Source organism: Herpailurus yagouaroundi, unplaced genomic scaffold (genome assembly GCF_014898765.1).
Source record: "Herpailurus yagouaroundi ecotype Mexico unplaced genomic scaffold, PumYag 67569, whole genome shotgun sequence".
NCBI lineage: Eukaryota > Metazoa > Chordata > Mammalia > Carnivora > Felidae > Herpailurus > Herpailurus yagouaroundi.
This window is the reverse complement of record NW_024420375.1, coordinates 3217416-3243341: the sequence shown is the minus strand read 5'-3', so window position 1 is coordinate 3243341 and position 25926 is coordinate 3217416. Positions and strand designations below refer to the sequence as shown.

Here is a 25926-nt window from a genome sequence, read left to right as displayed (position 1 = left end):
AGATGCATTGTATGGACATTGATTTTGCCAACATACACAACAGAGGTCAACGAAATATGTTAGACTATACAGCAGAGATGCAATCAGCAAAACTCAGACTGTGTGAAGCTCTACTGAAAAATGATCTGAGTTCCTCAGTAAAAAATTGTAAGGAAAAAAAATAGATGAAAAGGAACCTTTAGTTTAAAAGTGGCATACGGGGGTGCCTGGCTGGCTCAGTGGCTGGAGCATGCAACTATTGATCTCTGGATCGTGAGTTCAAGCCCCATGTTGGGCATAGAGCTTACTTAAAAAATAAATAAAATAAAATAAAATAAGATAAAATAAAATGAACAAATAATACATATCCACCAATCACAATGTGTGGACTTTATTTGGATATTGAATCAAATAAAAAACCTGTAAAAATTCCTTAGATATTTATGAAACTATTGGAAATTTAAATACTGATTGGTAATAAATGATATTAAGGGAATATTGTGCTTATTTATGTGTGCTAATGTTATTACAACTATGGTTTTTTCTTTTAAAAAGGATCCTTACCTTTTAAAGAAACATACTGAAATCTTTAGGTATGGAATATCATGTCTGGGATATGCTTCAAAATGATGGGGAAAGGAGGAAATGATGAAACAAGTGCATGGAGTTGATACTAGTTGAAGCTGAGTGTTTGGTAATTGGGATTCATTATAATATTCTGTCTACTTTTGTACATGTCATAAATTCTCTATAAAGAAGCTTTAAAACAATGTTATTGAATTGTCAAGCATCTTGTGAAAGTGTGTATATGTGTCTAAAGGAGCAGAACAGGAGGAGCTGGAATTTGAGAAGAGGAAGGTCTGTTAAGATCCTCTGTGGGATGAGTGCCAGGGAACGTAGGAGACAAATAAAAGGGTTGCTGAGCAGCTTCCAGGGCCAAGTTGAAATTGGACAGCATGAATTTATATTGGTCTGCTTGGTTCTCCCTCTAGCAATGTTGTGGAACTTTGTGAGCAGAAAGGGAGAAAGAGGACAGTGGAGGCAGGAATCCCAAAAATAGTAACACTGAATCTGGTAAATACATAGGAAAAGTGTTGCATCAACATGAGATAGCACTGATCAAAGGCCTCACTGCTTCCTCGCTAGGCTTGTCAAAGGGACTGTGCCAGGCTAGAGGGGCATGGTGTCATGTTCCTCTTCTAAGGCTTCTTTTTTCAAACCCCGGTTGGTCCTTATGTTTTGGATGTTCTCAAATGGCTCTATGACAGCTCTTAGCAATGACTGAGGTTTTAATTAGTAGCTATGTTACTTCCAAAGCATGCAATTTCCTTCCCTGAGTGTTGCTTTCCTCATTTATAAAAATTTGGGATAATACCTACCTCACAAGGCAGGTGTGAAGATTAAGTAAAATAATGTGGGTAGAAGTGGTAAGCACCGTGGCATTCTATACATGAGACTTTATTCCATCAGCAGGTGAATACAATCTCCCTTAATCCTGGAGCTGATGCAATGGTATGTTAAATATGTTATCACTTTGTAGACCAGCAAGACCTGTTAAGAAAATCCTATTTTCTTATTGAAACATTATAAAATTGGATATTGGAGATGTGTCCCTCCTCTCCAAGAGAAAAAAAAAACACCCCAACTTTCCTAATAGTCTGAAGTGAAAGCTTTTAGTAGAGAGAGGAATAATAGTAGTACTAATAATGGCAAACAGTTATATAGTGCTTACTATATATGTCAGGCGCTATACTAAATATGGGTTAGCTATTATTTTTTCTAAGTTCATTAACTTATTTTGTGAGAGAGCACACACGTGCACACACAGCAGGGGAGGGGCAGAGAGAGAGAGAGAATTGTGTCAGCTATTACTACTATAATATACAAATCTGGATCTCAAAGGAAAGATAAGGCCTAAAGATAAAAATGTGTGAGTCATCTACATGTGGGTGGTATTTGAAGTCATGGGCATAATTGAGAGTGTCTAGAAGAGTCATATATAAGAAGATAGGAAGATCAGGACTAAGTCCTAAGGAACTTCATCATTCAATGGCCAGGTAGAAAAGGAAGAACCCTGCAAAGGAGACTGAAAGGAATGGCCAGAGAAGTAGGAGGACAACCAAGAGGAGTGATGGGTCATAGAAGTCAATGTATTAAAAGTATTTTATGGAAGAAACCATCATGAGTGTCAAATTTTGCTTGTGAGATCAAGTAAGACAAGGACTAAAAGCATCCATTAGATTTAGTGACTTGATGGCCAAAAGTGACCTTATCACCACAGACTGAGCGGGTTGGAAGTCAGATAGAGTGTGTTTTGATGGTACCAGGAAGGAGGAAATAGAAAATCAATAGTTATTTCAAGAAGTTTGCTTATAAAGGAGAGAACAGAGTTAAGTAGCAGTTGGAAAGGGTTGTGTAGTCAAGGAAAAGTGTTTTTATAAAATTGGAGAGACCCGAGCATGTTTAGATGTCAATGAAAATATCCAATGAAAGGGAAAGCTTGGACAAACAGGAGAGAGAAAGGATAATTAATAGTGTAAAGTTTCTGGGAAGGCATGAGGGAATAGGATACAAAACACAATGGGAAGAAATGAGAAAGTGTAAAGGAGGTAAGGAGAGGATTCGTGCTAATGTGAACGAATATGTACATCTGACGGTGAGAAGTGGGGGAGTAAATGAGGTAATGCAAGCAAAGCACTTAACACAGTGCCTGGCAGGTTAGTTTGTATGAGAAGAGGTAGCTATGGTTATTGCTGTTGTTATTACCATTAATGTTATGTACCTGCTTTACTGTCTTACATTTTAGGCTTTGGACTGCATAAGATGAGGAAGTACACTACTTTATTAATTCTGTGAACTTGAAATTTTATATATCAAGTTTATATACAACAAAGGTTACTTGAACTTTTTGATTTCCTCACCTTCATCCTCTCCAGGAATTCTGGGTAGTTGCTGGTCTCCTGATTGTGATAAGATAGAAAAAAGTTGTACATTTAAGGTTAGTGCACTTTATGCACTTTTCTATATGCATTCTACACCTCTAAAAGCTTTAAACGTCCACCAAAGCCCCAAATGATGTCAACTCATCTGTAGAAAAATAACATTAAAAGTAAACTGCCGCCAGGGTTGGAAAGGATCTGAAGGGCTTGAGTCAAGGGGGAAACTTTATTTGCACCTCAAATCCATAGAATGAGAGCAGAGAAATGAGCCAGATTTGTTGAATATCCTGGAGGTCCAGGAAGCCCCTTGACCTCTGATCAAACTTCTCTGTGAGGCAGAGATGCATTCTTTGGATACATTCCCCAGGATCCCTTAATCTTGCCTCAATCTCCAAATCCTCAGCCATGCTATCCTGTGATCCCTTACCTTTGCTGCCCACGTCCATTCTCTCACTCCCATCTTACCTCTAGCTCCCGACAAGACCTTATATTCCTTGAATCGGAACTGAGAGAAAATTGTGCTATGAAAAGAACTTGAGATCATTTTGAGGTTTGGTGAAGCTTCCTACTGAGGTTTCTTAGACTTTGAATCTCCCAGATTCCTGGCCACTCTGTTGAGGGAGTAAATCTCACTCAAGAAAAGGGAGACTCAAGAAAGAGATGATCACTCCTCTGTTTAAAAATCTACATTAAAAAAGGGCCTACACTGCCTTTCTAACTCTGTTTTAAATAATGTTCAAAATCCTTCACCTAGAATTTTAGGCTCCTCCCAATCTAGCTACACTCAGCTAATTTTTTTGTCCCCTCCCTTAAACATACCCCCTGATATGTTAGCAGTGGTTACAAACAGCAAAGGGACTAAGCTTGGAGAGAGTTTACATACTACATACTTCTGCACTGAGCATTTTACAATGACAATGTATTACTTCTGGAATTTAAAATAAAACACCTTCCTGCCTCAGCTTGGCTCTCCCTACTCTGCCATATCCATCCAATTCTCATTCCTACAAGTTTCCATTAAAAATTTATTTCTTACCCGTTACATTCATGGTCGGTTGATTTTAAACTAGGGTACCAAGACAAGCCAATGGGGACAGAATAGCCTTCTCAACAAATGTTGCTGGGACAACTAGATATCCATATGCAAAAACAAACTTGGACCCCTACCTCATGCAACATACAAAAAACAACTCAAAATGGATCAAAGACCTAAATATAAGAGCTGTAAGTATAAAACTCTCAGTAGAAAACAGGAACAAATCTTCACAACCTTGGATTAAACAGTGTTTTTTTTTGCCTAGGACATCAAAAACATAAGCAACTAAAGGAAAGATAAATTAGACTTCATAAAAATAAAAAATTTTTGTGTATCAAAGGACACCATCAAGGAAGTAGAAAGGCGAAACAGAATAGGAGAAAATATTTCCAAATCATCTACCCGACGAGACTTGTCTCTGGAATATATTTAAAAAATTCTCACAACTCAATAAAAAGACAACCCAGTTAACAAATGGGCAGAGGATTTGAATAGGCATTTTTCCAAATAAGAACACAAATGGCCAATAAGCATATGAAAAGATGCTCAACATCATTAGCTATCAAGGAAATGCAGTTAAAACCACAATGAAATTCCACTTCACACCCACTAGGGATGGCCATAATAAAAAGTACAAATAGCAAGTGTTACTGAAGATGTGGAGAAACTGAAATGGTTTTACACTGCTGATGGGAATGTAAAATGGTACAATCTCTTTGGAAAACAGTCTGGCAGTTTCTCAAAAGGTTAGTTACCATTTGACCCATAAATTATACTCCCAGTTATATATCCAAAAGAAGTGAAGACGTAAGTCCACATAAAAACTTGTACATGAATGTTCATAGAAGCATTATTCATAATAATGGAAACAAACCAAACTTTACCTCAATTGATGAAACAAACATAATGTGATATATCCATACAGTGGAATATTATTCAGCCATAAAAAGGAATGGAGTTCTGATACATTTGATAACATGGATGAACTGTGAAAACATTACGCTAAGCAAAAGAAGTCTTTTGCAAAAGACCACGTATTGTAGGATTCCATTCATATAAAACATCCAGAACAAGTAAATCCATAGAGGCAGAAAGTAGATTAGTGGTTGCCCACAGCCATGAGTTTGGGGGCGGGGGGGGAACTGGTAGTGACTGCTAACACGTACAGGATTTCTTTTCGGAGTGATGAAAATTGGTTGTGGTTGCACAACTCTGAGCATACTAAAAAAAAACACTGCATTTTACACTTTAATGGGTGAACTGTATGAAATGTGAATTGTTTCCCAATAAAGCTGTTAAAAAATGTTCTTCCACGGGGCTCTCCCTTTCTAATGCAGTCCACATTAATCGCTCCACTCTCAACTCCTCCAGCTCTTAATAATTGTACCGTACAAGTTAACACTCAGCTAAACTACTTGATGTTTTTTAATATTTCATATAGATTAGCCTGTCGGCCAGACTATAATTTTCCTGAGAGGAGTAAACAAGCTTTCTGTTTCTCAGATAGCTCTAAACCACCTAACACACAACTGGGCATACAGTAAGTACTCAGTAGATTACCCGGTGATTATAAAGAACAGGTTGACTGTGCATGTGCTTGTTTTCACACACGTGTGTTAAACACACACAGAAGTTGGGGGGGGATGAATAAAATCTCAGGTAGTGAGGTGAGAGAACGACACTATGTGAAACTGCAGAATACGAGATTTATTTAAGGGAAAAAAACAGCACGGTTTGGACACTTTTGTTCTCCCCTCCTTCAGCCTGCTGCTGCTCAATAACAACAGGACATGGCCAACCATATCCTGGTCTCTGACATTCTAAGGGAACCACTGAGGTCCTATCTAGATAGTTGACTGGTGTCACTATTCCCCCATCGCTTCCTCCTCCTCCTCCTCCTCTGTCCAGCTCAGATCATCATCTGAATCCTCAGATTCTTCCTCATCCATCTCTAACCCAGTCCCTGCCTTAGCCTTCTCAGCTAGTGCATCAGGGTGCTCCAGCTGGGCCCAGGATCCTGGGTCAGCCTTGACCAAGGAGATTTCAACCCGAGATGGCATCAAGGAGACAGAGCTCTGCTCCACGTTTATGACCTGAGGAGGAGGAAAAGATAGAGGAACACAGAAGAAAGAGAAAATGAGGGTTTGGGGTCAGGGTGGGGTGGTGATGAATGATGAAGAAAAATAAACAAATGTAAGGCGTGGAAAACAAGATGGGGAGGAATAAAACAATACAGTAAGAAAGAGAGAAAGAGGAAAGAAACGGGAGAAGGAGGAGGGGGGAGAAAAAAAGGGAGGGAGAGGGGGAGAGTGAGAGAATATCAAAGCAAATGAAGAGAAAACCTCCACTTTCCCACTATAATTCCTTCCCTCAAGACACCCTCTATTCATTCCAATCTGGTCCTTCTTTTTACCCCATCTTCCTCCCCCTCCTGTGCCCCTTATCTTCACTTACCCCCCAGAGCTTCATCTGTGCTTGGAACACACGGTTACCATCAAAGACAATGTGGACATGAAGCTGAGAGAGAAGAATTACAGGGGTAGTAACAGTCTCAGAAGGTCAGAACAAGTTACTACAACAGAGAACCACGCCAGAGGTGTGATCCCTACATCAACAGGTCAGCCAGACAGCCCTGATCTACCAGCTCTACCTTCCTCTCAGGGAACTATAGAGCCCACATGTTAACTGCACACAGCAACTCTGCCTGTAAAATTGTAATAGCACCCAATCCACCAGCCTCCCATCCAGCATCAGACATTTCTCACCTCAGTTTGACTGGCCTTCACCCAATTGAACGCAGGAAGTGGAATCTGGCCATACACAGTCACCACTACTAAGGAATCTGTCTGGTGCCAATCATGACGGCAAGATGCTGGCAGCTAAAGAGAAGATGTGAAATGTGGGTGGTAAGAATGAAGTCTTAACCCAAGGGGAGGTCTCAAGTGTGTCTAGAGAAGAGACACGGAATCCAAAAAGATTAATACTACTTCATATTGCAAAGCCTCTGGGCTGTTGAGGATAAGGAGAAGAATTTTATCTGGTATAGGAGGGAAAGTTATTTCCGGAATTTGGTTCTAATCAAAAGTCGGGAAAGTTGGGGCTTACCTGCTTCCCCCAGTCATGCCTACCAACTCTGCATCCTGGCTGTGCCAGGAATGCCCCAAAATCCAGGGTCTGGATGCCACAGCAGCTCCAGGACTTCATCCTGAGGTGGGAAGATAATTCAACTGAATCTCCTCCCCTCTGCCATGAGCCCTAACTCCCACCTTATGATCAACATTGGGAGAAACCTGTCTCATAGGTCACCCAGTCCCCTCTCTCACCCCTCATGGAATCGAGGTGCTCCTGGGTGGTAGGTACATGGAGTAGCATCACTCTCAGGGCTTTGGTAAACCTAAGATGGATAAAGGAGAATCAAGAAAATAATTAGGTCATTCTAAAGTATACCCCACACAGCCTCATATCTATACCCAGTCATCCCAGGTACAGGATTTCTCGGCCACATGCTTGTGCCCCCTATAAGCTCTCACTCACAGCATCACATCCTGGATTCTGGCAGCTGGAACCACTCCGGATCAGACTACTGTCAAGTCCTGGGCAAGGGAAACAGAGTCAGAACCTATCCATTCCCTCCACCTAATTGCCACTTTCACTATATCCCAGTCTGCACAGCCTGTCCTACTAATGACCCACTTACCTGCTCCAGGTTCTTGGTCTAATTCCTTCTGTTCCAATGCCATTTCCAGGGCTTGGGATATATTTAGCGGAAGCAGCTTTGGAGGTAACTCTGACCTAGGGGTTATAGGTGGAGTGATTTAGTTCTGACCCATTAACTATGATCAACAGGTCCAACACTCCCACCAGTGGTAATGGTGTCAAAGTCTGGTGAAAGTGGGTCAGGATTGGAAAAGTTGGGTAGCAACTCCATCGCCAGTTTTTTTTTTTTCTTTGTGTACATCCCAAGTCCCTGAACCTTGGGGAAATCCCTAGGGCTTTTCTTGCCCATCTACTCAGTTGCTTTAAAAATTTAACATTTCTCTGCAGAACTGTATCATATCCTCATCCTTCCCTAATTGTGGACCTAACATGACTTTCTTCTGTTGCTCATACTTCTTCCAGAAAACTATTCTCTGAAGCCTCATAGCTGCCAACACTACATCTTTTTCTTGATGTAAAACTCATTTCAAAGCTTTTTTCCAAGGGGCACCCTGGTGGCTCCATTGGTTAAGCATCCAACTCTTGATTTTGGCTCAGGTCATAATCTCATGGTTCGTGAATTCGAGCCCCATGCTGGGCTCTGCGCTGACAGCATGGAGCCTGCTTGGGATTCTCTCTCCTCTCTCTCTCTCTCAAAATAAATAAATTTGGGGCGATTGGGTGGCTCAGTTGGTTAAGCGTCTGACTTCGGCTCAGGTCATGATCTCACAGTTCATGAGTTCGAGCCCCGCGTCAGGCTCTGTGCTGACAGCTCAGAGCCTGGAGCCTGTTTCAGATTCTGTGTCTCCCTCTCTCTGACCCTCCCCCGTTCATGCTCTGTCTCTCTCTCTGTCTCAAAAATAAGTAAATGTTTAAAAAAAATTAAATTTTAATTAAAAAAAAGCTTTTTTTTCCAAAAATAAAAATAAATCAAGTCATTCTCAACAATCCCCCTTGTATTATAACTAAGTATGTATTTGTGAGGGGCTAGCTACCCTGTTGACTCTAACTACCTATCCCATCACCCCATACCAAACTTAAAGCAAAGGACAGTACTCTGGACACAAATTTCCCCTTAAGATCTAAAATATACGCAAAGCCCTGACACTTGGCCCTCCTCACACCCCTAGTCCCCAAGCCCCAGTGACCCGTTAATCACTGCTAGGAAACTCCAGAAATGTAGGAAAAACCCAGGGACCTCCTCCTCTTTACTTGGGCCTCTCCCGACGCAAAGTCTCTGCTGACTTTGGAATCGTATTCAGAGGTTTTTGCTCCTGAAGTGAACTGCTTGTGGCAGGCCCCTCAGGTTGAGGGGCCTCAGGGAGCTTCTCAGCACAGTGTGGTCCCACAGTACAGCCCTAGTATAGATAAGGAGAGAAGGATTAGGTATAGAATCCTTCTATTAGGGGCAGAATCCAAGGAAGTAAATAATTTACCTTGATGTTTAAGAACTCAGAGAAATCTGCAGTTCGCTTCCGGCAGCAGGACCAACCCTGATAACGAAAGACCCAGCGCAGCTCAGATTCCCGGGTAGATTTCCTTTGGGAAATGTTCTTACTGTCCCCCCTTGCTACTCCTCACCTTAAGTGCATCATGGAAGATTGGGACCCCAGGGTGATGGCAACAGGAATCTGTGGATACCAGCAGAAGGATCAAAGAAGGGCAACTATACCAACTATCACTTCTTATCTCTCCCCCAGATTTATATGCTCATGGGTTTTCTTTAGAATAAAAAGAAATAAGTGAAGATTGAAGATCACCCACACCAATTAAACTAGGGTAGATACACTCAAATTTCTCTACTCTTAATGGGCTGCCCACAGCTGACCACTCCCCCAGCACTCACAGAAACCCCTGGCACAATCAGGATTACTCACCAGGAAGGTTTGCATTGGGGTCAAAGTGCTGCCCACAGCCTTTGTTATGGCAGAATAGAGACATGGAGGACGTTGGTAGAACTACTCAAAGGGTATTTCAAGGAGTCTGGCTGACGAGTGGGAAACACCTCTTAGTCTGGAGGCTTTTAGCTGCCTGGAAGAGCCAGCTGTTTCTATCTTTAGTTCAGGAGGCGTACACCTCCTAACATGGGCAAGGGAACTTCAATTGGTCTTCTCAACCAATCAGAAGGAGCTCAGGAGCATTTTAGCTCTGAGGCTCAAGAAAAAAGGATCAAGCAGAGTAAGGCTTGGAACTTGGGTGAGGTCAGCTAACCACTGCTGAGACAGTTTTAGATTTACCAGGCCGATTCCAAGCCTCTGACATGCCAGCAGCTGCTCAGAAATGAATCCCAATTTTTAGACCCCTCTCAGCTCAATGAAGGTACCCCAGTTCCTCCAGCTCACTTTCTTCCTCTTTCAAAGCAGTAGCTTTGTCATCCTCATTGCGTCTATGTACCGCCAATAGCACCAATCTTTGTCAACCACTTAAGCCATAGTATGCATCCAACCTCCCCAAGTTTGCCTAAATGGATTCATACTTTTGAGCAAAAGGTGATAAAGGCTTAGCCTTTGCTCAGCTCTTGAGTCAGAACACCCCTCCCTCCATTCCCTTTCAAAAATAGCACAGAAAATTAAAAGGCTTAAAATGTATTTTAATAAGTTGATGCTGCATTACTGCTCCATTTCTCAGAAAAACTCCAAAGATATCAGGGACAAATCAAACATGGTACACCAATAAAAAAATGCACAGCGTAACTACCTAAGATAGGCAAGGCTAAGAGCTACTGTCCGACCTTCAGCATACAGCAACTCTGTTCCCAAGATTGTACTAGCCTATCAAGAAAAGCTGTGAACAGCAACATCATAGACACAAAAGGGCCATTCCTGGGTTACCCTTACCCAAGAAAAAAGATGGAGGCAACTTAACACAAGATTTTTCTTAAAGATACACTAAAATGAAAATCTCTAAGAGAAAATGTCTTCCTTAGGACACGAAGGGGTAATATATGGGATATAACAGAACCGTATGTATGTGGTCTGTGACCTCTGTGGACATTTGCCTGAATTCCCACCTGCCAAGTGGAGCAATGGGGCTAAGGTCATTGGGGGATGTTTGTTTTTGTGGTGTATGTGGCAGTGTCTCTGGCGTTGGAGGGTTTAAGAATGAGAAAGCAAATAGAACAGGATGGACAAAGAATGGAATGATCAAGACTAACAGGGGGTCTAACTGGATCCATTTTGTCATGGTCCCCCCCCCCCCAGGCCCTCAACAATCACAGGAGACTTCAGGAATGCACCACACAGAATCAATTAGTTAGACGATATACCACACAGAACTGATTTGTTAAATTTTATCGCCCCTCCCTTGCCCTCAGCCTCCAGCATACTCCCTTAGAGTAGTACAGGCAAGGAAGACCTAACTATTGGGAGGAATCCCTAACACTTTTTCCAGGGCAGAATTCTGGCTAGTCCAAAAAGGGTCTTTCTTTTAAGGGTTTTTGGGAAACTAGACACTGAAATTTTTATTAGTATCGGCGACGTTTGTTTGGAGCAAATTCAGCTCCAGGAGCTGCACGGTTGAACGCAGGAGGGGTTCCACCAATGGCCCCAATTCCTTCCATGGTAGCAGCCTGGCCAAAGCGTTCAGTTGTTGGTGGGGTCTTTTAAGAGAAAAAGAGAGCAATGTTACAATAGAACCTATGCCCCAAGCTTCCCACTCATCTGTAATATCTCCCCTGAAGGCCATTTCCACTCAACTATTCAAAGCTCTTTTTTTAAATGTTTATTTTTGAGAGAGAGAGAGCACAAGTGGGGGAGGTACAGAGAGAGAGGGGGAGAGGATCCAAAGCAGGCTCTGCACTGACAGCAGCAAGCCTGATGTGGGGCTTGAACTCACGAACCGTGAGATTGTGACCTGAGCCGAAGTCGATGCTCAACCGAGCCACCCAGGCACCCCAACTACTCAAAGCTCTTGATGTGCTAGGGGTGACTAAGCCTGTTTAAAATCCCAGTGGACATCCTTGGGGCACCTAGGTGGCTGAGCCGGTTAAGTTTCCAACTCTTGGTTTCACCTCAGGTCATAATCTCCCAGTTTGTGGGATGGAGCCCCATGTCTAGATCTGCGCCATGCAGAGCCTGCTTGGGATGCTCTCTCTCTCTCTCTCTGCCCTTCCCCTACTCATGCACTCTCTCAAAATAAACATTAAAAAATAAAGAACTCAAGTGGATATCCCTGAAAAGAAGGCTGTCTGAATTACAGACCCACCCAACTATCCTACCCTTATCTTTTTATCCCTATTCCTATTAAATAATATTACATCCTGAATTCCCAGGTTGAATAATTTCTAGTTAAGTCTTTTCTCCTGAACTAAGTATATGAACAAGGACATGCCATCATTCTTCGGCAACATTAAGCCATCCAGTTTTAAAGTTCTGATGCTATGACTATTAATTCAGGATTGTATGAGCCATAAAGCCTTGTGGATTTACATCTATTTTATGTGATAATACCTAAGTTTCATTGCCTTCCCTCCAAAAAAAAAAAAAAAAAACCCATTAACCCAAGGTAGCAACTAAACAGAAGGCATTTACTTAACTCCTAGACAAAGTATAGTTTGAGAATGGGTTTGTTCAAATCAAGACCTTGAGATTACATTTAATGGAAAACAGTGGTCTTAAAAATAATAGCAAAACTGTGGCAGACAGGGACTTTGAAAGCAAAGTCCTTTCTCCTATCATCATTTAGAATCTGTAAGGCTCCACAGTTTATTACCAATCCCAAGGTTCCATCTGGCATCATAGTGGCAGGTCCTGGAGGAGCTGGGGTACCAGCTGGCACTGGAGCAGGGGGCATGGCGCCTCTGTTGTTTATGCCCATAGCACCTAAAGCAGAGCAGTGTGATCAGTACAGGAGACAGAGATTGTCAATCTCTGTGCGAGAGGAAACAATTCAACAAGACCTCTGAGCTAAGGACACGTTACCCCACCCAAAAACGATGCTCCCAGAATGTCAGCCCCTTAAATCTGGACAATGTCCGAGAAGCTACATAGTTTACCAGAAATGAAACAAAAAAGGAAATCAGAACCATTAATCTCGTAAATCCTTACCTCCCATGGCCATCTGGCCCATCCGTATCTCCTGTTCTCTCTGAAAAATAAGAAATACTCAAGACAGTCCAAGACAGCACTGCATTCTACCATTCACAATATACTGAGGACACACACTAAGGGAAGCAGAGTGATCAACACGTTCCAAGTACACGGAGACCAAGCTGAGGAAAACCAGTATCTCCTTGCTAGTTGTGCAGTGGGTTCAAGGTTAGACCTACAAGGACTCAAGTCAGAGTCCCCTATTAGGAACAAAAGGAGAGGTAAAAGCCAAGGGGAAAGACAGTTGATTTCTTCTAGGACCCTAGTATGTGCAACAACTCCAAGGACACCAGAGAGCTAGTCAAGGCTGCTATAGGACTGGACAGCTCTCACTGGGCAGTCACTGAGTCTAAACAGTATACACTGGCCCCAGCTCTTCATCCTAAATTGCCTATGAGACAAGAACTCCTCTTCAAACCTTATCTTTCCTTCCTATGAATTCTTCTAAAAGAGGAGTTTCATAGAATACAAAAACTGCTCATAACCTGTAATATTTTAAAGTCCAAGTGGACATTTGGTGGGTCTGTCATATCAGGACTGCCCTGGCACATCATGGGCACACAGGAGATATACCGCATCAGGGAATGTTCCCTTGAATCCTTCCTGCTGTCGCCGCATCATTTCTTCCTGCTGCCGCCGCATCTCTTCTTCACGGCGCCTGCGCTCTTCCTCCTGCCTACAGAGAGTCACCAAGATATTTAGGCAGAGACATTCCAGAACTTGAGCACATTATCTTAACAGGGACTCAGCCAAGGAAATTAAGAGCCTACTGAAAACTATCATAGCTTTCCAAAAAATTCACTGTAAATGTGTCCAGCCCTAAAGCAAGTTCTTTCACAAAGGAGCCTCATGAGATCGGCACTCAGCTGCTTTACCTTTAGTGCAGCTCTGGATAATTCCTAGAACCATGGGCAGCCAAAACATTTCCCATCCAAAGGGAGAACTTGAGAAGCAGCCAGGAAATATTTGCCAACACATTTACAAATGCATGAGGTAGCACGGTGGTAGGAAACAGTAATGAGACATTACCTTTTAGAGGGATCAGAAAAAAAGGGTTTGAGAGTTAGTTACCTGAGCTCCAGTTGCTTTCGTTTTTGCACCTCTTGGTTGTGCAGCTCTTCCATCCTCCGGAGTTCTTCTTGACGCCTCATCAAATCTAGAAAAACAATAGACTAATTTAGAGTATTCTTCATTCTCCTCATACAGACCCAATAATTTTCCATAAATAAAGATCCAGAAAGCAAAGGGGATATATAATCCCTGAGTGGTCATCTGAGCCATCCAGATTCCAAAAATGAAGTCAAACGTATGATTTCTTTCTCCATAGAATCCAGTATTCTCTGCCACATCTCCAAGCTCATTTGACTACCAAGATCAACAAAATATTTCAGAGAATAAAAGCAGAGGTTTAGGCCTTTTTCTACTGAATGATACAAAGACCCTTCTGAAAAAAGCCATTTTGTTCTTGTTCTAGGTTTAAGACTTACAGGCCTATACTCACCCTGTCTCATTAACATGACTTGGTGCTCATGGCGAGCAGCCTCCATCTCCATCTCCAGCTTCTCACGAGCTTCCTTGATGTTGCGGTCCACTTGGTCCTGCTGCTGCTTCTCCATCTCAATGAGTGCCTTCCAGCGCATGGCATACTCATACTCAAAGGAGCCAGGCTGTGCAAATCTGGGTGGCTGTTCTCGCTCCCTATAGACAAAGTTCCTGGGCTATTAAAACTCTGTCAAAGATTCCCCCAACTAAGCACTGCATTCCTCCTGAGGGCCATTGCCAGTGAATACATATAGCAAAGACCTGCCTCTTTTATACATCCCTTTACGAGCTTCCTTAAGAATAGACAAACACCAGGGGCGCCTGGGTGGCGCAGTCGGTTAAGCGTCCGACTTCAGCCAGGTCACGATCTCGTGGTCCGTGAGTTCGAGCCCCGCGTCGGGCTCTGGGCTGATGGCTCAGAGCCTGGAGCCTGTTTCCAATTCTGTGTCTCCCTCTCTCTCTGCCCCTCCCCCGTTCATGCTCTGTCTCTCTCTGTCCCAAAAATAAATAAACGTTGAAAAAAAAAAATTTTTTTTTAAAAAATAAATAAATAAAAAAAGAATAGACAAACACCTAACACGGAAGTGATGGGACCACATACTTATGAAACTGCTGGTTCTTTATAACCAGCTTCTCTGGAAGTCCCTCTTCATCATCCAACTGGTCCATGGGCTCCACAGTCACAGGCCGAGGAAATCTGGAAGCAAGCAGCTCAGCATTAATCAAATTATATCCTATACCAGGCTTCCTCTCTACACCGGTCACTGGCACAGCAAACCAGTCAGGGGTCAGGACTGAACAATTAAACATATTTCTGAAGGGGTTTTTACACCAAGCCCCAAGTAACCAAGGTCTTTTGATGGCATTATGTGGAATCTGGGGTTGAAAGGATGGAGCCAAGCTTTAGACCTCTGAATATAGCCTCAAAGATGTTCAAAGTAAATAGGATACTTAAGTACAGCCTAAATATCCAGTATCTAGAGAATACCAGACAATCACTTGGAATAAATACATGCACATGTGTTTTGCATGCACAAAACAACTTTTCAGAATTCTTTTTATTACTTTTTAAATTTTATTTTTGAGAGAGAGACAGAGAGCAAGCAGGGGAAGTGCAGAAAGACAGAGACAGAATCTGAAGCCGGCTCCAGGGTCTGAGCTGTCAGCACAAAGCCTGACACGGGGCTCAAACCCACAAGCAGTGAGATCATGACCTGAGCCAAAGTTGAATGCTTAACCGACTGAGCCACCCAGGTGCCCCAACTTTTCAGAGTTCTAAGACTTCAAGGTAAAGGGAGATTTAACGCTGACTAAATGACAACCTACTAAAAGACTAAAAGGTTTTTTTTAATATTTATTTATTTTGAGAGACAAAGAGAATGTGTAGGGGGAAGGGGCAGAGAACGGGAGAAAGAATCCCAAGCAGGCTCTGCGTGGACATGGGACTTGATCTCATGAACCAGGAGATCATAACCTGAGCCAAAATCAAGAGTTGGGCACTTAACTGACTGAGCCGCCCAGGCTCCCCTGAAAGGTTTCTTAATCCTTATACTATTTTCATTAATTTTACACTGAAAACCCTACTAGAGAGCTGAAGTAGTATCCAAAGTCTTTAAGTGAACATAAGAACATGGTTCCTAGGGGCTAACTCTCCATACCACTGAAAGAAGTAGCAATCTAAATTCTATTTCTAAAAGCAACCCCTACTTACGTGGTTAACAGGAAGGAGCCTTCACTGCACCTGTCCAGAGCTTTCCGAGCAGCTGGCTTCCCTGAGAATTCAACAATGCCTTTTCCTGAGGGCCTTCCTCTATCATCCACGATGACTACAGCCCTTTCCACTTGGCCAAACACAGAAAAAGCTTCCTCCAGCAGTTCATTAGAAACATACTGAGGAAGGTTTCGGACCGTGAGCGATGCACTATGGCAGGCAAAGCGCACACGCAGCTGCTTTCCACGAAGTGGCATGTTGTCCAGCTCTACTTTGGCAATCTCTGCTAGGGTTCGTGTTTCCTAGGAAGCAGACAGACATCAGAATAACTCAGTTTTGACAAAGACCACATCACAGCCATCGAGAGTCTAAAGTAGCATAGCTCAAAACAAAATGCCTCCCCCCCTAAAACCTTGACAACACACATATAAAGGAACCTTGATAGTACTGAAAGAATAGAGCTAGGTTTCAGATAAATCTTTGGATAATAAATAGATAAACCTAACTGTTCTGATAGCCTTGCAATAAATCGATTGGGAATTCTAGAAGTAAATACTACTTACATGGTCATCAGTATCATAGGTTATTCTCCCAAGTGGTAATAGATCAGTGGGACAATGATGAGCCTAAAACCTACCCTTAAAATAGTAGCCAGAATATTTTAATTTCAGCTAGCTACATACAAGTTTAATGAGAATCATGTATGACCTCTACAAGACCTTTTTAGAACCACAAACCCTAATAGGAACCCCCTCTTATATTACTAAAGAGGAACCTTGAGTCCCAGAGAAAATGACTTGCCCATATACTCTTGTTAGTGGTAGATCTGGAATGGAAATTAGTTCTAACCGCCACTTCTAATAACCTTGCTAGCATATCATGTTCCTTGTTTATGTAGATAATGTCTAGAAAAGATTCCCCCTATACACTTAAACATGTTTCCTAATTAAATCAGATTTTATGAAAAAAGATCTACAGTTAAAAATGGTTACGATAACCTTTTTTAGCACAACTTAAACATTTTTTAAAAAGAAGATACAAATAAAATTGTCCCCTCGTGATTTTAAAAAGTCCTATGTAAGAACTTTTCAAAGAAATTATATAAACCCTAATCATTACTAAGATAAAATAAACTATGAGTTGATAATTGTTGAAGCTGGACATTAAGTATGTATAGGTTCATATACTACTCTGTCTACTTCTATATGTTTGAAATTTACCAATTAAAAAGTTCCAACAGGCATACTTTAGTTTTAGCGTCCAAGGCAAATAAACCTATGTTGTCCTTGAAACAAAGCAAAAACCTATGAGGAAAAATAAAAACAAAATCTGCATTTTCTGTCCTGTGCTACCAACTCCAACTATAAACATTTAACAAACAGACCATCTGAGAATTGTTTCCACTGTCTAAATTTCCAAGCCCATCATTCCCCAGTTTCCCCACCTTTTAGAGCACACATTCTAAAAACCCATGGTTGCTCACCAAGCGGATAAAGCCAAAGCCCTTATCCTTATGAATGAAGACTTCGCCTGCCTTCCCGTATTTCTCAAATAGTTTCCTCATCTCTTCTTCAGTGATGTCAGGAGGAAGATTGCCCACAAAGAGCCGGCTACGTTGGGTGAAGGTCTTCTCTCCTGGTTTCCTAAAATTCTTCAGGTCAATAGTCAAGCCTTCATCTGAGAGAAGACATACAGTCACTCAAAGGATTGGACAAAGAGATCTACAGTCACTTTCTCAGAGCTACAACTGCTCCCAGATTACTAAACCTAACTGCTGTAGAGAAGTCAAACACCATTTCCCAATGCAATGTATCCACTAACCACTCATCAGTAAATTGTACCTTAAAATGTGAAAGCAGTATGCAGACATCTGAGAGGACTCAATGGCACTACTATGGGCCAGGAGCCACCCAGATTAAGTCAGAGACAGAAAGACAATATAGGATCTATTGGTCAAAGGGAAAATTAAGCAAGTCAAGGAGAATTATGTCAGTAGGGATCAGCTTTTTATATTTAAAACATAATTGCTCCATTTTCCCAATCTCTCACCAATCTTCATAACCATTTTTTTTTAACCAATCTTCATAACCTTAACAGCTCCCATTCTTTCATGCTTAGGTTAATGGAATGAAAGGAAATGAGTTAGGAAACAGTATTCTTTGTAGGGATTTCTGGAAATAAAAGACGGGTAGGTTGGTTTTAGTGTTACAGGCACACAATAGGTGCTCAAAGTTGGCTAAATGAGTGGGAACGTGCCTTTAAAGAATGTTTACTCTGATTAAAAACAGGCTGGTACAGACCCCAGGCTAAAAGTATAACACTCAGTCCCAGCCTTCTTTTCCATTAAAGGCTTGCTCTATATTTTCTAACTACCAGTCATCTGATGATTACCTCTAAGAACCAAGCTCTGAGGTAAAATACAGACACATCTGTTTGGCAGTAGACTATGCCAACACAGCACAGCAACTTGTACTCATCTGCTATCCAACACGTCTGCTCCTTGTTTCAGAGAATCACCCTTTTTCTATCCTAAGAAGTATTAGGAGATAAGTAGGGAAAAGAACAACAAAGGTGTGCCACAAAGGCTTATTCTTATAATCTCAAGACACTAATCTAAAACTACCCACTTACAAGTGTGAACTCACTTTGGCTGCTGGCTTGTTGCCCATTTGCAGGTATTGGTGGCGGTGGTGGCTGTTGCTGTTGCTGTTGGTGGTGCTGCTGGTGGTGATGCTGATGATGCTTCCTTGGAGTATGGTTTTGCTTCTCCAAGTTAAAGGTTTTATTGCTCTGCATTTTTGCACCCTAAAAGGAAAATGTGGACCGTCAAACATTATCAGGGCTTATCAGTCACCTTCCTGATGACATAATGTCACAAATCATCTCTGACGTCCTGGCTTTTGCCAGATTCAAACAACCGGGTATGTTGAACAAGTATAGCAAAGGAGTACCATTCAAAAATCTAAGAACAACCAGACATTAGCAGTTATGTTGCACACAGAAACTAGACAAGTACTGAATGAGAACAGGTTCACGAGAGTAACTGGAGGAAACTTCCAGTTCACTAATTCTAGACATTAATTGGAAGCTACTTTCCTCAAAGAAGCCATCCCCTAAAAAATGGCCCTATCATAATATTAAAACACAATGAAATAGATTCTAGTTACCACAAGGACAAGAACTAGTAGTAAATCTTGTTCTCCAGCACACTGCACAGTCCTAGCCTATAGTAGATATTGTGGAATCAACAGCAGAAAAAGTATGAACTGTGGAGTTAGACTTAGATTTGAAGCATGGTCCTAATACTTAACAGCTATGTACTACTTAGTAAATTACTTCTTCACAAATTCCTTAAGCTGTTATAAAGGGGATAATAAAAATACCTACCTCTCAAGATGGCTAGGAGCATTCATAAATATGTGAAAACACTAGTTCAGTACTGGAATTTGGTAAGCACTCAGTAATTACTGTTATTAATCACAATAGGAAGATAAAGGACTACTAAAGCAATGAAAGCAATACAAAAAGATGAATATACAATTGTAATTTTAAATCTCATCTAAAAAATCAATGTAAGATAAAAAACAAAATGAAAATTCCTGGTACAATCCAGACTGAATTCACAAGTTGGTTTTAAAATGGAAATTTTCTAATTGATCTAGTTAACAAGCTGAGAACCATCTTCCTCATTCAAGGACAGTTCTCCAGTAATTAAAGGAAAAAGCCAATCCTCAATCCTTCCCCCTAAACACAAGACCTTCTAGTCAGAGTTTAGCTGAAGGAAAGATGTGGAGAAGGACCTTGTCATGAATACTTGTTGTTTCCATGATATGAATCCTTTAAAATAAGGAAAACTATTTCTCAAAGAAAATGTGACAATGTCTTGATAACTATTGATTTTGGATGATGGATACATGACAATACTTTATGTATATAAAAACTTTCCTGATATATTTCATCATATCCCACCAAAACTAGAAACAACAATTATCAAATTCTATATCCACAAATTGTTTTGTAAGACAATAATAAGAGCTATCAAGATGTTGGGGTGTCTGGGTGGCTCAGTCGGTTAAGCGTCCAACTTCAGCTCAGGTCATGATCTCTCAGTTTGTGAGTTCAAGTCCCCCATTGGGCCTTCTGTCGTCAGCACAGAGCCATCTTTGGAAACTGTCTCCCTTTCTCTCTGCCCCTCCCCTGCTCTCTCTCTTTCAAAAATGAATAAACATTAAAAAAAAGAGCTATCAAGATGTTAATATTCTGTAACTTAAGAAGTTCTACTCCTAGAAATTTATCCTAAGAATATAATTTTAAAATTTAAAAACCACATCCATGAAATAGTCACTTCAATGACCTTTACAGTAACAAAATGACTTAAAATACCCAAAATTAAAAAAAAAATTAGAGGTATGGTTTTTAATAAATTATGGTACATCTATTCAATGGAATGTTATACAGCATTAAAAATAATGAAGACTATGTAAACAAGAAAAATGTTTGATGTTTTAAAAGGGAAAGGTTTAATAAAGAGGAAAAGGGTATTTTTTTTTTCAAAGATATGAATGAGAAACCTGGGTAGCTCTTGATTTCAGCTCAGGTCATGATCCCAGGTTGTGGGATCGAGTCTCATGTTGGGCTCCATGCTTTGTGTGGAGGCTGCGTAGGATTCTCATTCTTTCTCTCTCCCTCCTTCCCCTGCCCCTCTCCCCTGCTCCCACTCTCTAAATTAAAAATAAATAAATAAATAAATAAATAAATAAATAAATACATGAATGTAGACAAGAACAGAAGGCAAGCAAAATGAAAACTGTCCTGTTTATACGTTATTGACCAGTTTTCATATATACATATATGTATACACACACACACAAATTGAAATATATTTCACTAACTCACCCGACAAATATTCACTGAATGTGTACTATTTGCTAGGCACTATTATAGGTGCTTGGGACGCATCAATGAATAAAGCAAAGATTCTTGACTTCAGTTGTGCTTACCTTCTAGTAAGACAAAATACACATAATTATATAGTACTTAATAAAAAATAAGTACTACTGGAAAATAAAGAAAAATGAGAGGGGGGAGTGGATAGGAAGTGAAAGGGATAAGACTGCAGGGTGCCTGGGTGGCTCGGTCAGTTAAGTGTCTGACTCTTGATTTCATCTGACTCCTGATCTTGGCTCAGGTCATGAACTCACAAATCCTGAGATTGAGCCCCTAGTTGGGCTCTGTCCAACAGGGTGGACCCTGCTTGGGATTCTCTCTCCCGCTCTCTCCCCTCCCCTGCTTGCCTGCATGAGTGTGAACTCTCTCTCAAAGTAAACATTTTAAAAAGGAAGTAAGGCTGCAATTTTATTTACTTTTTTGAAAGTTTATTTACTTTGAAAGAGAAAGTGAACTGGGAAAGGGCAGAGAGAGAGAGAACCCAAGCAGGCTCCCCACTGCCAGTGTGGAGCCCAACTCACCAACCGTGAGATCATGACCTGAGCCAAAATCTAGAGTTGGACACTTAACCCGGTTAACTGAGCCACCCAGGTACCCCTAGACTGAAATTTTAAATACATCTGTGAGAGAAGTCTAACTGGAAAGTTGACATTTAAGCCAAGACTTGAATCTTATTTATATCATTTCATCAATCTTATGTTTCTCATTAATAAGGCATCTATTATAAAACATAACTTTAATATAGAAAACTTAGAAATAAAAAAAAACAATCCAAAGACCCACCACTAGAAAATAGTCAACATTTACCCTTCCAGTCATTGTACATATACATATTTGTATATTATAGACTATTTTGCAACCTACCTTTTCTACTTTATTACACGATAAACAACTTTTATATCGCTAAATCTTCTACATTAATTAAAAAAATTTTTTTAATGTTTATTTTTGAGACAGAGACAGAGTGCAAGTGGGGGAGGGGCAGAGAGAGAGGGAGACACAGAATCCAAAGCAGGTTCCAGGCTCCATGCTGTCGGCACAGAGCCCGACGTGGAGCTTGAACACACCAACCGTGTGTAAGATGATGATGACCTGAGCCGAAGTGGGACACTTAACTAACTGAGCCACCCAGGCACCCCCAAATCTTATACATTAATTTTTAATGGACATAGTATTTAGCCATCAACCAAGCACCTATTGTGTTGGACACTTGGGTTGTTCCTAGTTTTTCAACATTACATATAAACCATGTTCATAGCTAAATCTTGGAACACATCCATGAGTAAATATTCCTCCTACAATTTCGATTTTTACTTATTTACCTTCCAAAACATACAGTATCATTTCAATATAATGCAGTTATAATTTACCATTGTATATTCAGTTTTTCTTCACTTTTAGTGTCAGTATAATTTTTAACAGCTATACAAAGTCCATGTGGATATACACTAATTTACTAAACTATGAGACATTTAGATTGTTTTCAGCTTTTTCCTATTATAATGCTGCAGTATCTTCTTGCTTATTGCTTTTCTAAATTATTTCCTTATAATAAATTCTTAAAATTAGAATTGAACCTATTTTTGTGACTCTTACCGCATAGTGCAGCACTGTTTCCTCTAAAAAAGGGAAATCATGTTTGTAAAAATAGGATATTATAACATAAAAATTTATAAAGTCTACTCCAGCAACAGTTGGGGTTTGGGTTAGGTGGGCATTAGAATCAGATCTCTATTTGAGTCCCAGCTATTAAACACCTCCCTCTTCCCTGAGTCCAAATTGGCCTATCGCAGAAACTTGAGTTATCTTCACAGCCGTTTCTCCAACTAGGTCCTCTTACCTTCTTACCCCTGGCTAGAATGCAAGGAAACTGTTTTTTTTTTTTTCCCTTCCAGTCTTTAGTTTGGGAGTCAGTGGCCCCAACCTCAGTATCTTGCATCCCATTCAGAAATCCACTATATTGTGGATTAAATTACACGTTACATTATATATATATATATATATAATATTACACAATTTACATTATGGATTTATATTACACATCAATAAAAATTCTCAGAGATCTATTCAAAACAAATATTAAAAACTCTGTATTTGTATTTACATCCTAACCAAACCTCACCACTCCATTTAAGAAAAACCATTTTACAACTTCTAAGAAATGATCTGCTTCCTTGAGGATAAAATGCTAGCACATTCTAAACCACTTAAGATTAAACTTCAAGGGAGATTATTTTTGGTTTTAGAAAGTGGAGCCTGGTAGTTGACATGATAATACCAGATATTTACCAACCACTATATGCCAGGCACTGTGCTAAGTCTGCATTATCTCACTTAATGCTCAAAACTATTACTCTCCCGGATAAGAAAACTGATGCCCATCTAAGGTCACTCAAATGTGGAGCAAGGAGTGGAACTCACATCTATTTAACTCTAAAGCTCATACTCAGCACAATGATGCAAGCTTACTAATCAAAGCTTGATTTCAAAGTTTAGGGTCCAACAAACTGACTAGCCATGTCACCTAACTTCTGAGCCTCAGTTTACTCACCTATAAGAAGAGGGTAACAACAGCAACTTCACAGGGCTAGTTCCTTTAAGGACTAAAATGAGATCCTGACCACAGCAAGCATTTGTTCCTGCTGGGAACCACTATCCCTATTCCTACATTTGATTGGTGCTCTAGTTAGACAAATGTCATTAATTTACATGCTTCCTCCTCTCTTTTGGATTCTAGGAAAAATCATTTTTTACAACCAAAGTGCTTACCTTAGTGCTTTTGAATAAATGTCTCCACAATGCTAATCTTTATAATTTTCCCTCCAGTTTATTCTTTCCCGAGAAGGCATTCAATGGTGAAGACTAAATAATATCGTATAAATCACTTAAAACAGTGCCCGGAAAGTACCAAGTACTCAGTTAAGTACTGGCCCTGTCACTTATTTCTGATGATGACCACCAACAGAATTTGGAATTAACTGCAGAAATCTCTTGTGAGCAATAAATTCACTGCCCCCTAACCATTGGGCCTCTGAGAACTAAGCACAAAGATCAGCATCAAGGATTTGTCTACTTACCTGTCCCAATGACTAAATCAGATAAGGACTTTTGAGAGAAAATATGTACTGCTGATTTAGAAAGACTGGGGCTATTGGACACAGTACAGTTGCACAAATGTGGCTTAGGTATAAGACCAAACACTACACCATACATATCTGAAATCCATTTTCAGGAAAAGGATCAACTTTGTAAGTGGAACCTGTGGGGGAAAATTGGTAAACATCTACTGACCTAGATGGCTGCATGGATATGAACTTGCCTGAAAGCTGTACAATGCACTGACATGGTAAGGTACTTTTCTAAGTGTTTCTTAGGACCTTTCATTTATTAACAAGGAAGTTGCACAAACACACAGTATAAATCTAGCCAGATTTACAATATAAAGATACACAACATACAGTTAAATTTGAATTTCAGATAAAAAAATGATCTTTTAGTATAAAGCGCAAGCAACGCATGCTAAAAAGAATTTGTTTCCTATGTGAAATCCAAATTTAACGGGGCGTCCTGTGTTTTAGCTGGCAATCCTACCCCCTACACCTACCTCAACTTTGGCTGAAGATAAAGTGCCTCCCAAATCCTCCCTAATCTCAATTTCTCTGTTAAGAACACAAAGAAAGGTTTCAGGGGACAACAAGTTCCCCCAAGGGGAAAATACCCAATAGGAAATCCATGAAATTAATTTTCATTTTTAAAAAGTGATGCTGTAAACGGGTCGAGTAGCTAGGCAACAAGATTTAAAAAGGAAAAAAAAAAGAAGAAAAAAAAAAGAACCTGATTAGGAAAACCGCGGGGTCTGGACTAGGAGATGAACTTCCCAGCTTAGAGTTTTGACAAAGAAACATCGCTGGGGGTGGGGGGGACGGCACTTCTCATTCTGAATTAATAGCCTCGCGAGGCTGAGAGGAGGAGCGCCGGCAAAGCGCCTCCTCCTCCAGCAGCGACTTCAGGGCTCTCGGATAATAGACCCCACACCCTCAGGCCCAGGGCGGGTAAAAGGCCGGGGAACTTACTGACAGAACTCGGATTCGAAGACGAGTCGCATAAAGAAACGGAGCGGGAAAGGAAACGGGAGCCAGTCAAACAAGAAAGCAAAGCGAGCTTAGAGCGATGGGCCCCTGCGGGTGGGCTGAGGACGCCGTGTGGCGGCGGGGACAAGGCCTCAAGGGGCCTTGGAACGAACGGCCAACCTCCCTCCAAACCTAGCCTCGCCCTAGCTTCTTGTCGCAGGAAATCCTACTCCCCACCCAAAGAAGAACTAAGTCGTCCCAAAACTCACCCTCTACCGACTGTTCTCTCCTCAGAGTAACGGCGACGCTACACGGCCTCTACCGTCCCGAGAAAAGAGCGCGCGACCGCCGGAAACGAGACGACGGAGCTCGGTGCCTCCCAAGGGGTACAAAATGGTGTTCTTCATTGGTTACCTGAGTTGCCAATCAAGGTTTATCTCCAAAGGCGGAATCGGTTTTCCGCCATTTCTTCAACCGTATTGGCTACTGAATGCGAAAGGTTTGAGTTCGTGTGAACGACAGATGGGGACAAAGAGCGGGGCTGTCCACTTAATTCGCATGCGCAAACTGTCGCCTGCTCCAGACGGAAAAGGAAGGGGGAGGGGGAATAGGTAGGGAGGGGGATGGAGGGTCGGAAGGAGAGACATAAGCGGGCTGACGGAAAGACTGAAAGACCCAGTGATGGGAGCGGCAAAGGAAAGCGGAAAAAAGGGAGAGAGAGGAAAGTGGAAAGAGAAGGGGAGAAAACATGCGTGTAGGCGTGCTCTGAGAAATCTTGCACTGCGCCTGTGCAAAAAGCGGGAGTAACAATGTCATTGTATTCAGCGTGGTAGATCTAGCCTTTTCCTTCTGAAAAAATGCCCCGCCATGTTTCTTTTTTCACACTTCCTCATTAGGGCTTGCACTCTGACACTCCATA

General features: G+C 41.2%; 2 protein-coding genes across 17 annotated transcripts in view; both read right to left on the bottom strand.

Annotated features, from left to right (window-relative positions):
• Positions 1-10097, bottom strand: part of ITGB1BP2 (integrin subunit beta 1 binding protein 2) — a 30682-nt gene extending 20585 nt beyond the window's left edge. For 5 of the 15 annotated variants that reach the window (XR_005788001.1, XM_040467778.1, XM_040467774.1 and 2 more), the window contains exons 1-11: positions 9528-10097; positions 9232-9281; positions 9087-9143; positions 8863-9008; positions 7652-7746; positions 7489-7547; positions 7278-7348; positions 7060-7159; positions 6720-6833; positions 6409-6471; positions 2901-2939 (exon numbers count right to left, since the gene is read on the bottom strand). Coding sequence is in view for 12 of the 15 variants with exons in the window: in XM_040467778.1 (XP_040323712.1) it covers positions 2901-2939; positions 6409-6471; positions 6720-6833; positions 7060-7159; positions 7278-7348; positions 7489-7547; positions 7652-7746; positions 8863-9008; positions 9087-9143; positions 9232-9281; positions 9528-9591 (858 nt within the window). In the remaining 3 variants the exon portion in view is untranslated. Of the gene's footprint in view, positions 1-1358; positions 1531-2900; positions 2940-5640; positions 6048-6408; positions 6472-6719; positions 6834-7059; positions 7160-7277; positions 7349-7488; positions 7548-7651; positions 7747-8809; positions 9009-9086; positions 9144-9231; positions 9282-9527 lie in introns of those variants that run through there. The other 10 variants (XM_040467783.1, XM_040467775.1, XR_005788002.1 and 7 more) reach the window with 9 other exon arrangements.
• A 122-nt stretch (positions 10098-10219) lies between these two features.
• On the bottom strand, positions 10220-25509 carry NONO (non-POU domain containing octamer binding). Of its 2 annotated transcripts, none has more exons than XM_040467772.1 (11): positions 25422-25509; positions 18636-18795; positions 17474-17667; positions 15991-16292; positions 14881-14976; positions 14239-14435; positions 13809-13893; positions 13311-13413; positions 12696-12735; positions 12361-12470; positions 10220-11248 (listed from the first exon to the last, which is right to left on the bottom strand). In XM_040467772.1, the coding sequence occupies exons 2-11, from the start codon at positions 18784-18786 to the stop codon at positions 11114-11116; spliced, it is 1413 nt and encodes a 470-aa protein (XP_040323706.1). In that variant the 5' UTR covers positions 18787-18795; positions 25422-25509; the 3' UTR covers positions 10220-11113. The 2 variants fall into 2 exon arrangements, with proteins under 2 accessions (XP_040323706.1, XP_040323705.1); XM_040467771.1 differs by lacking the exon at positions 25422-25509 and adding an exon at positions 25277-25408.
• Positions 25510-25926: the final 417 nt, after the last annotated feature.

Excerpts from the sequence above, each read along its gene's own strand:
- NONO (XM_040467772.1), bottom strand. The coding sequence starts at position 18,786 with ATGCAGAGCAATAAAACCTTTAACTTGGAGAAGCAAAACCATACTCCA. Across the intron at positions 16,293-17,473 it reads GCTTTGGCTTTATCCGCTTG|GAAACACGAACCCTAGCAGA; the intron begins GTGAGCAACCAT and ends TCTGCTTCCTAG. Across the intron at positions 12,736-13,310 it reads AGGGAACATTCCCTGATGCG|AGAGAACAGGAGATACGGAT; the intron begins GTATATCTCCTG and ends CTTATTTTTCAG.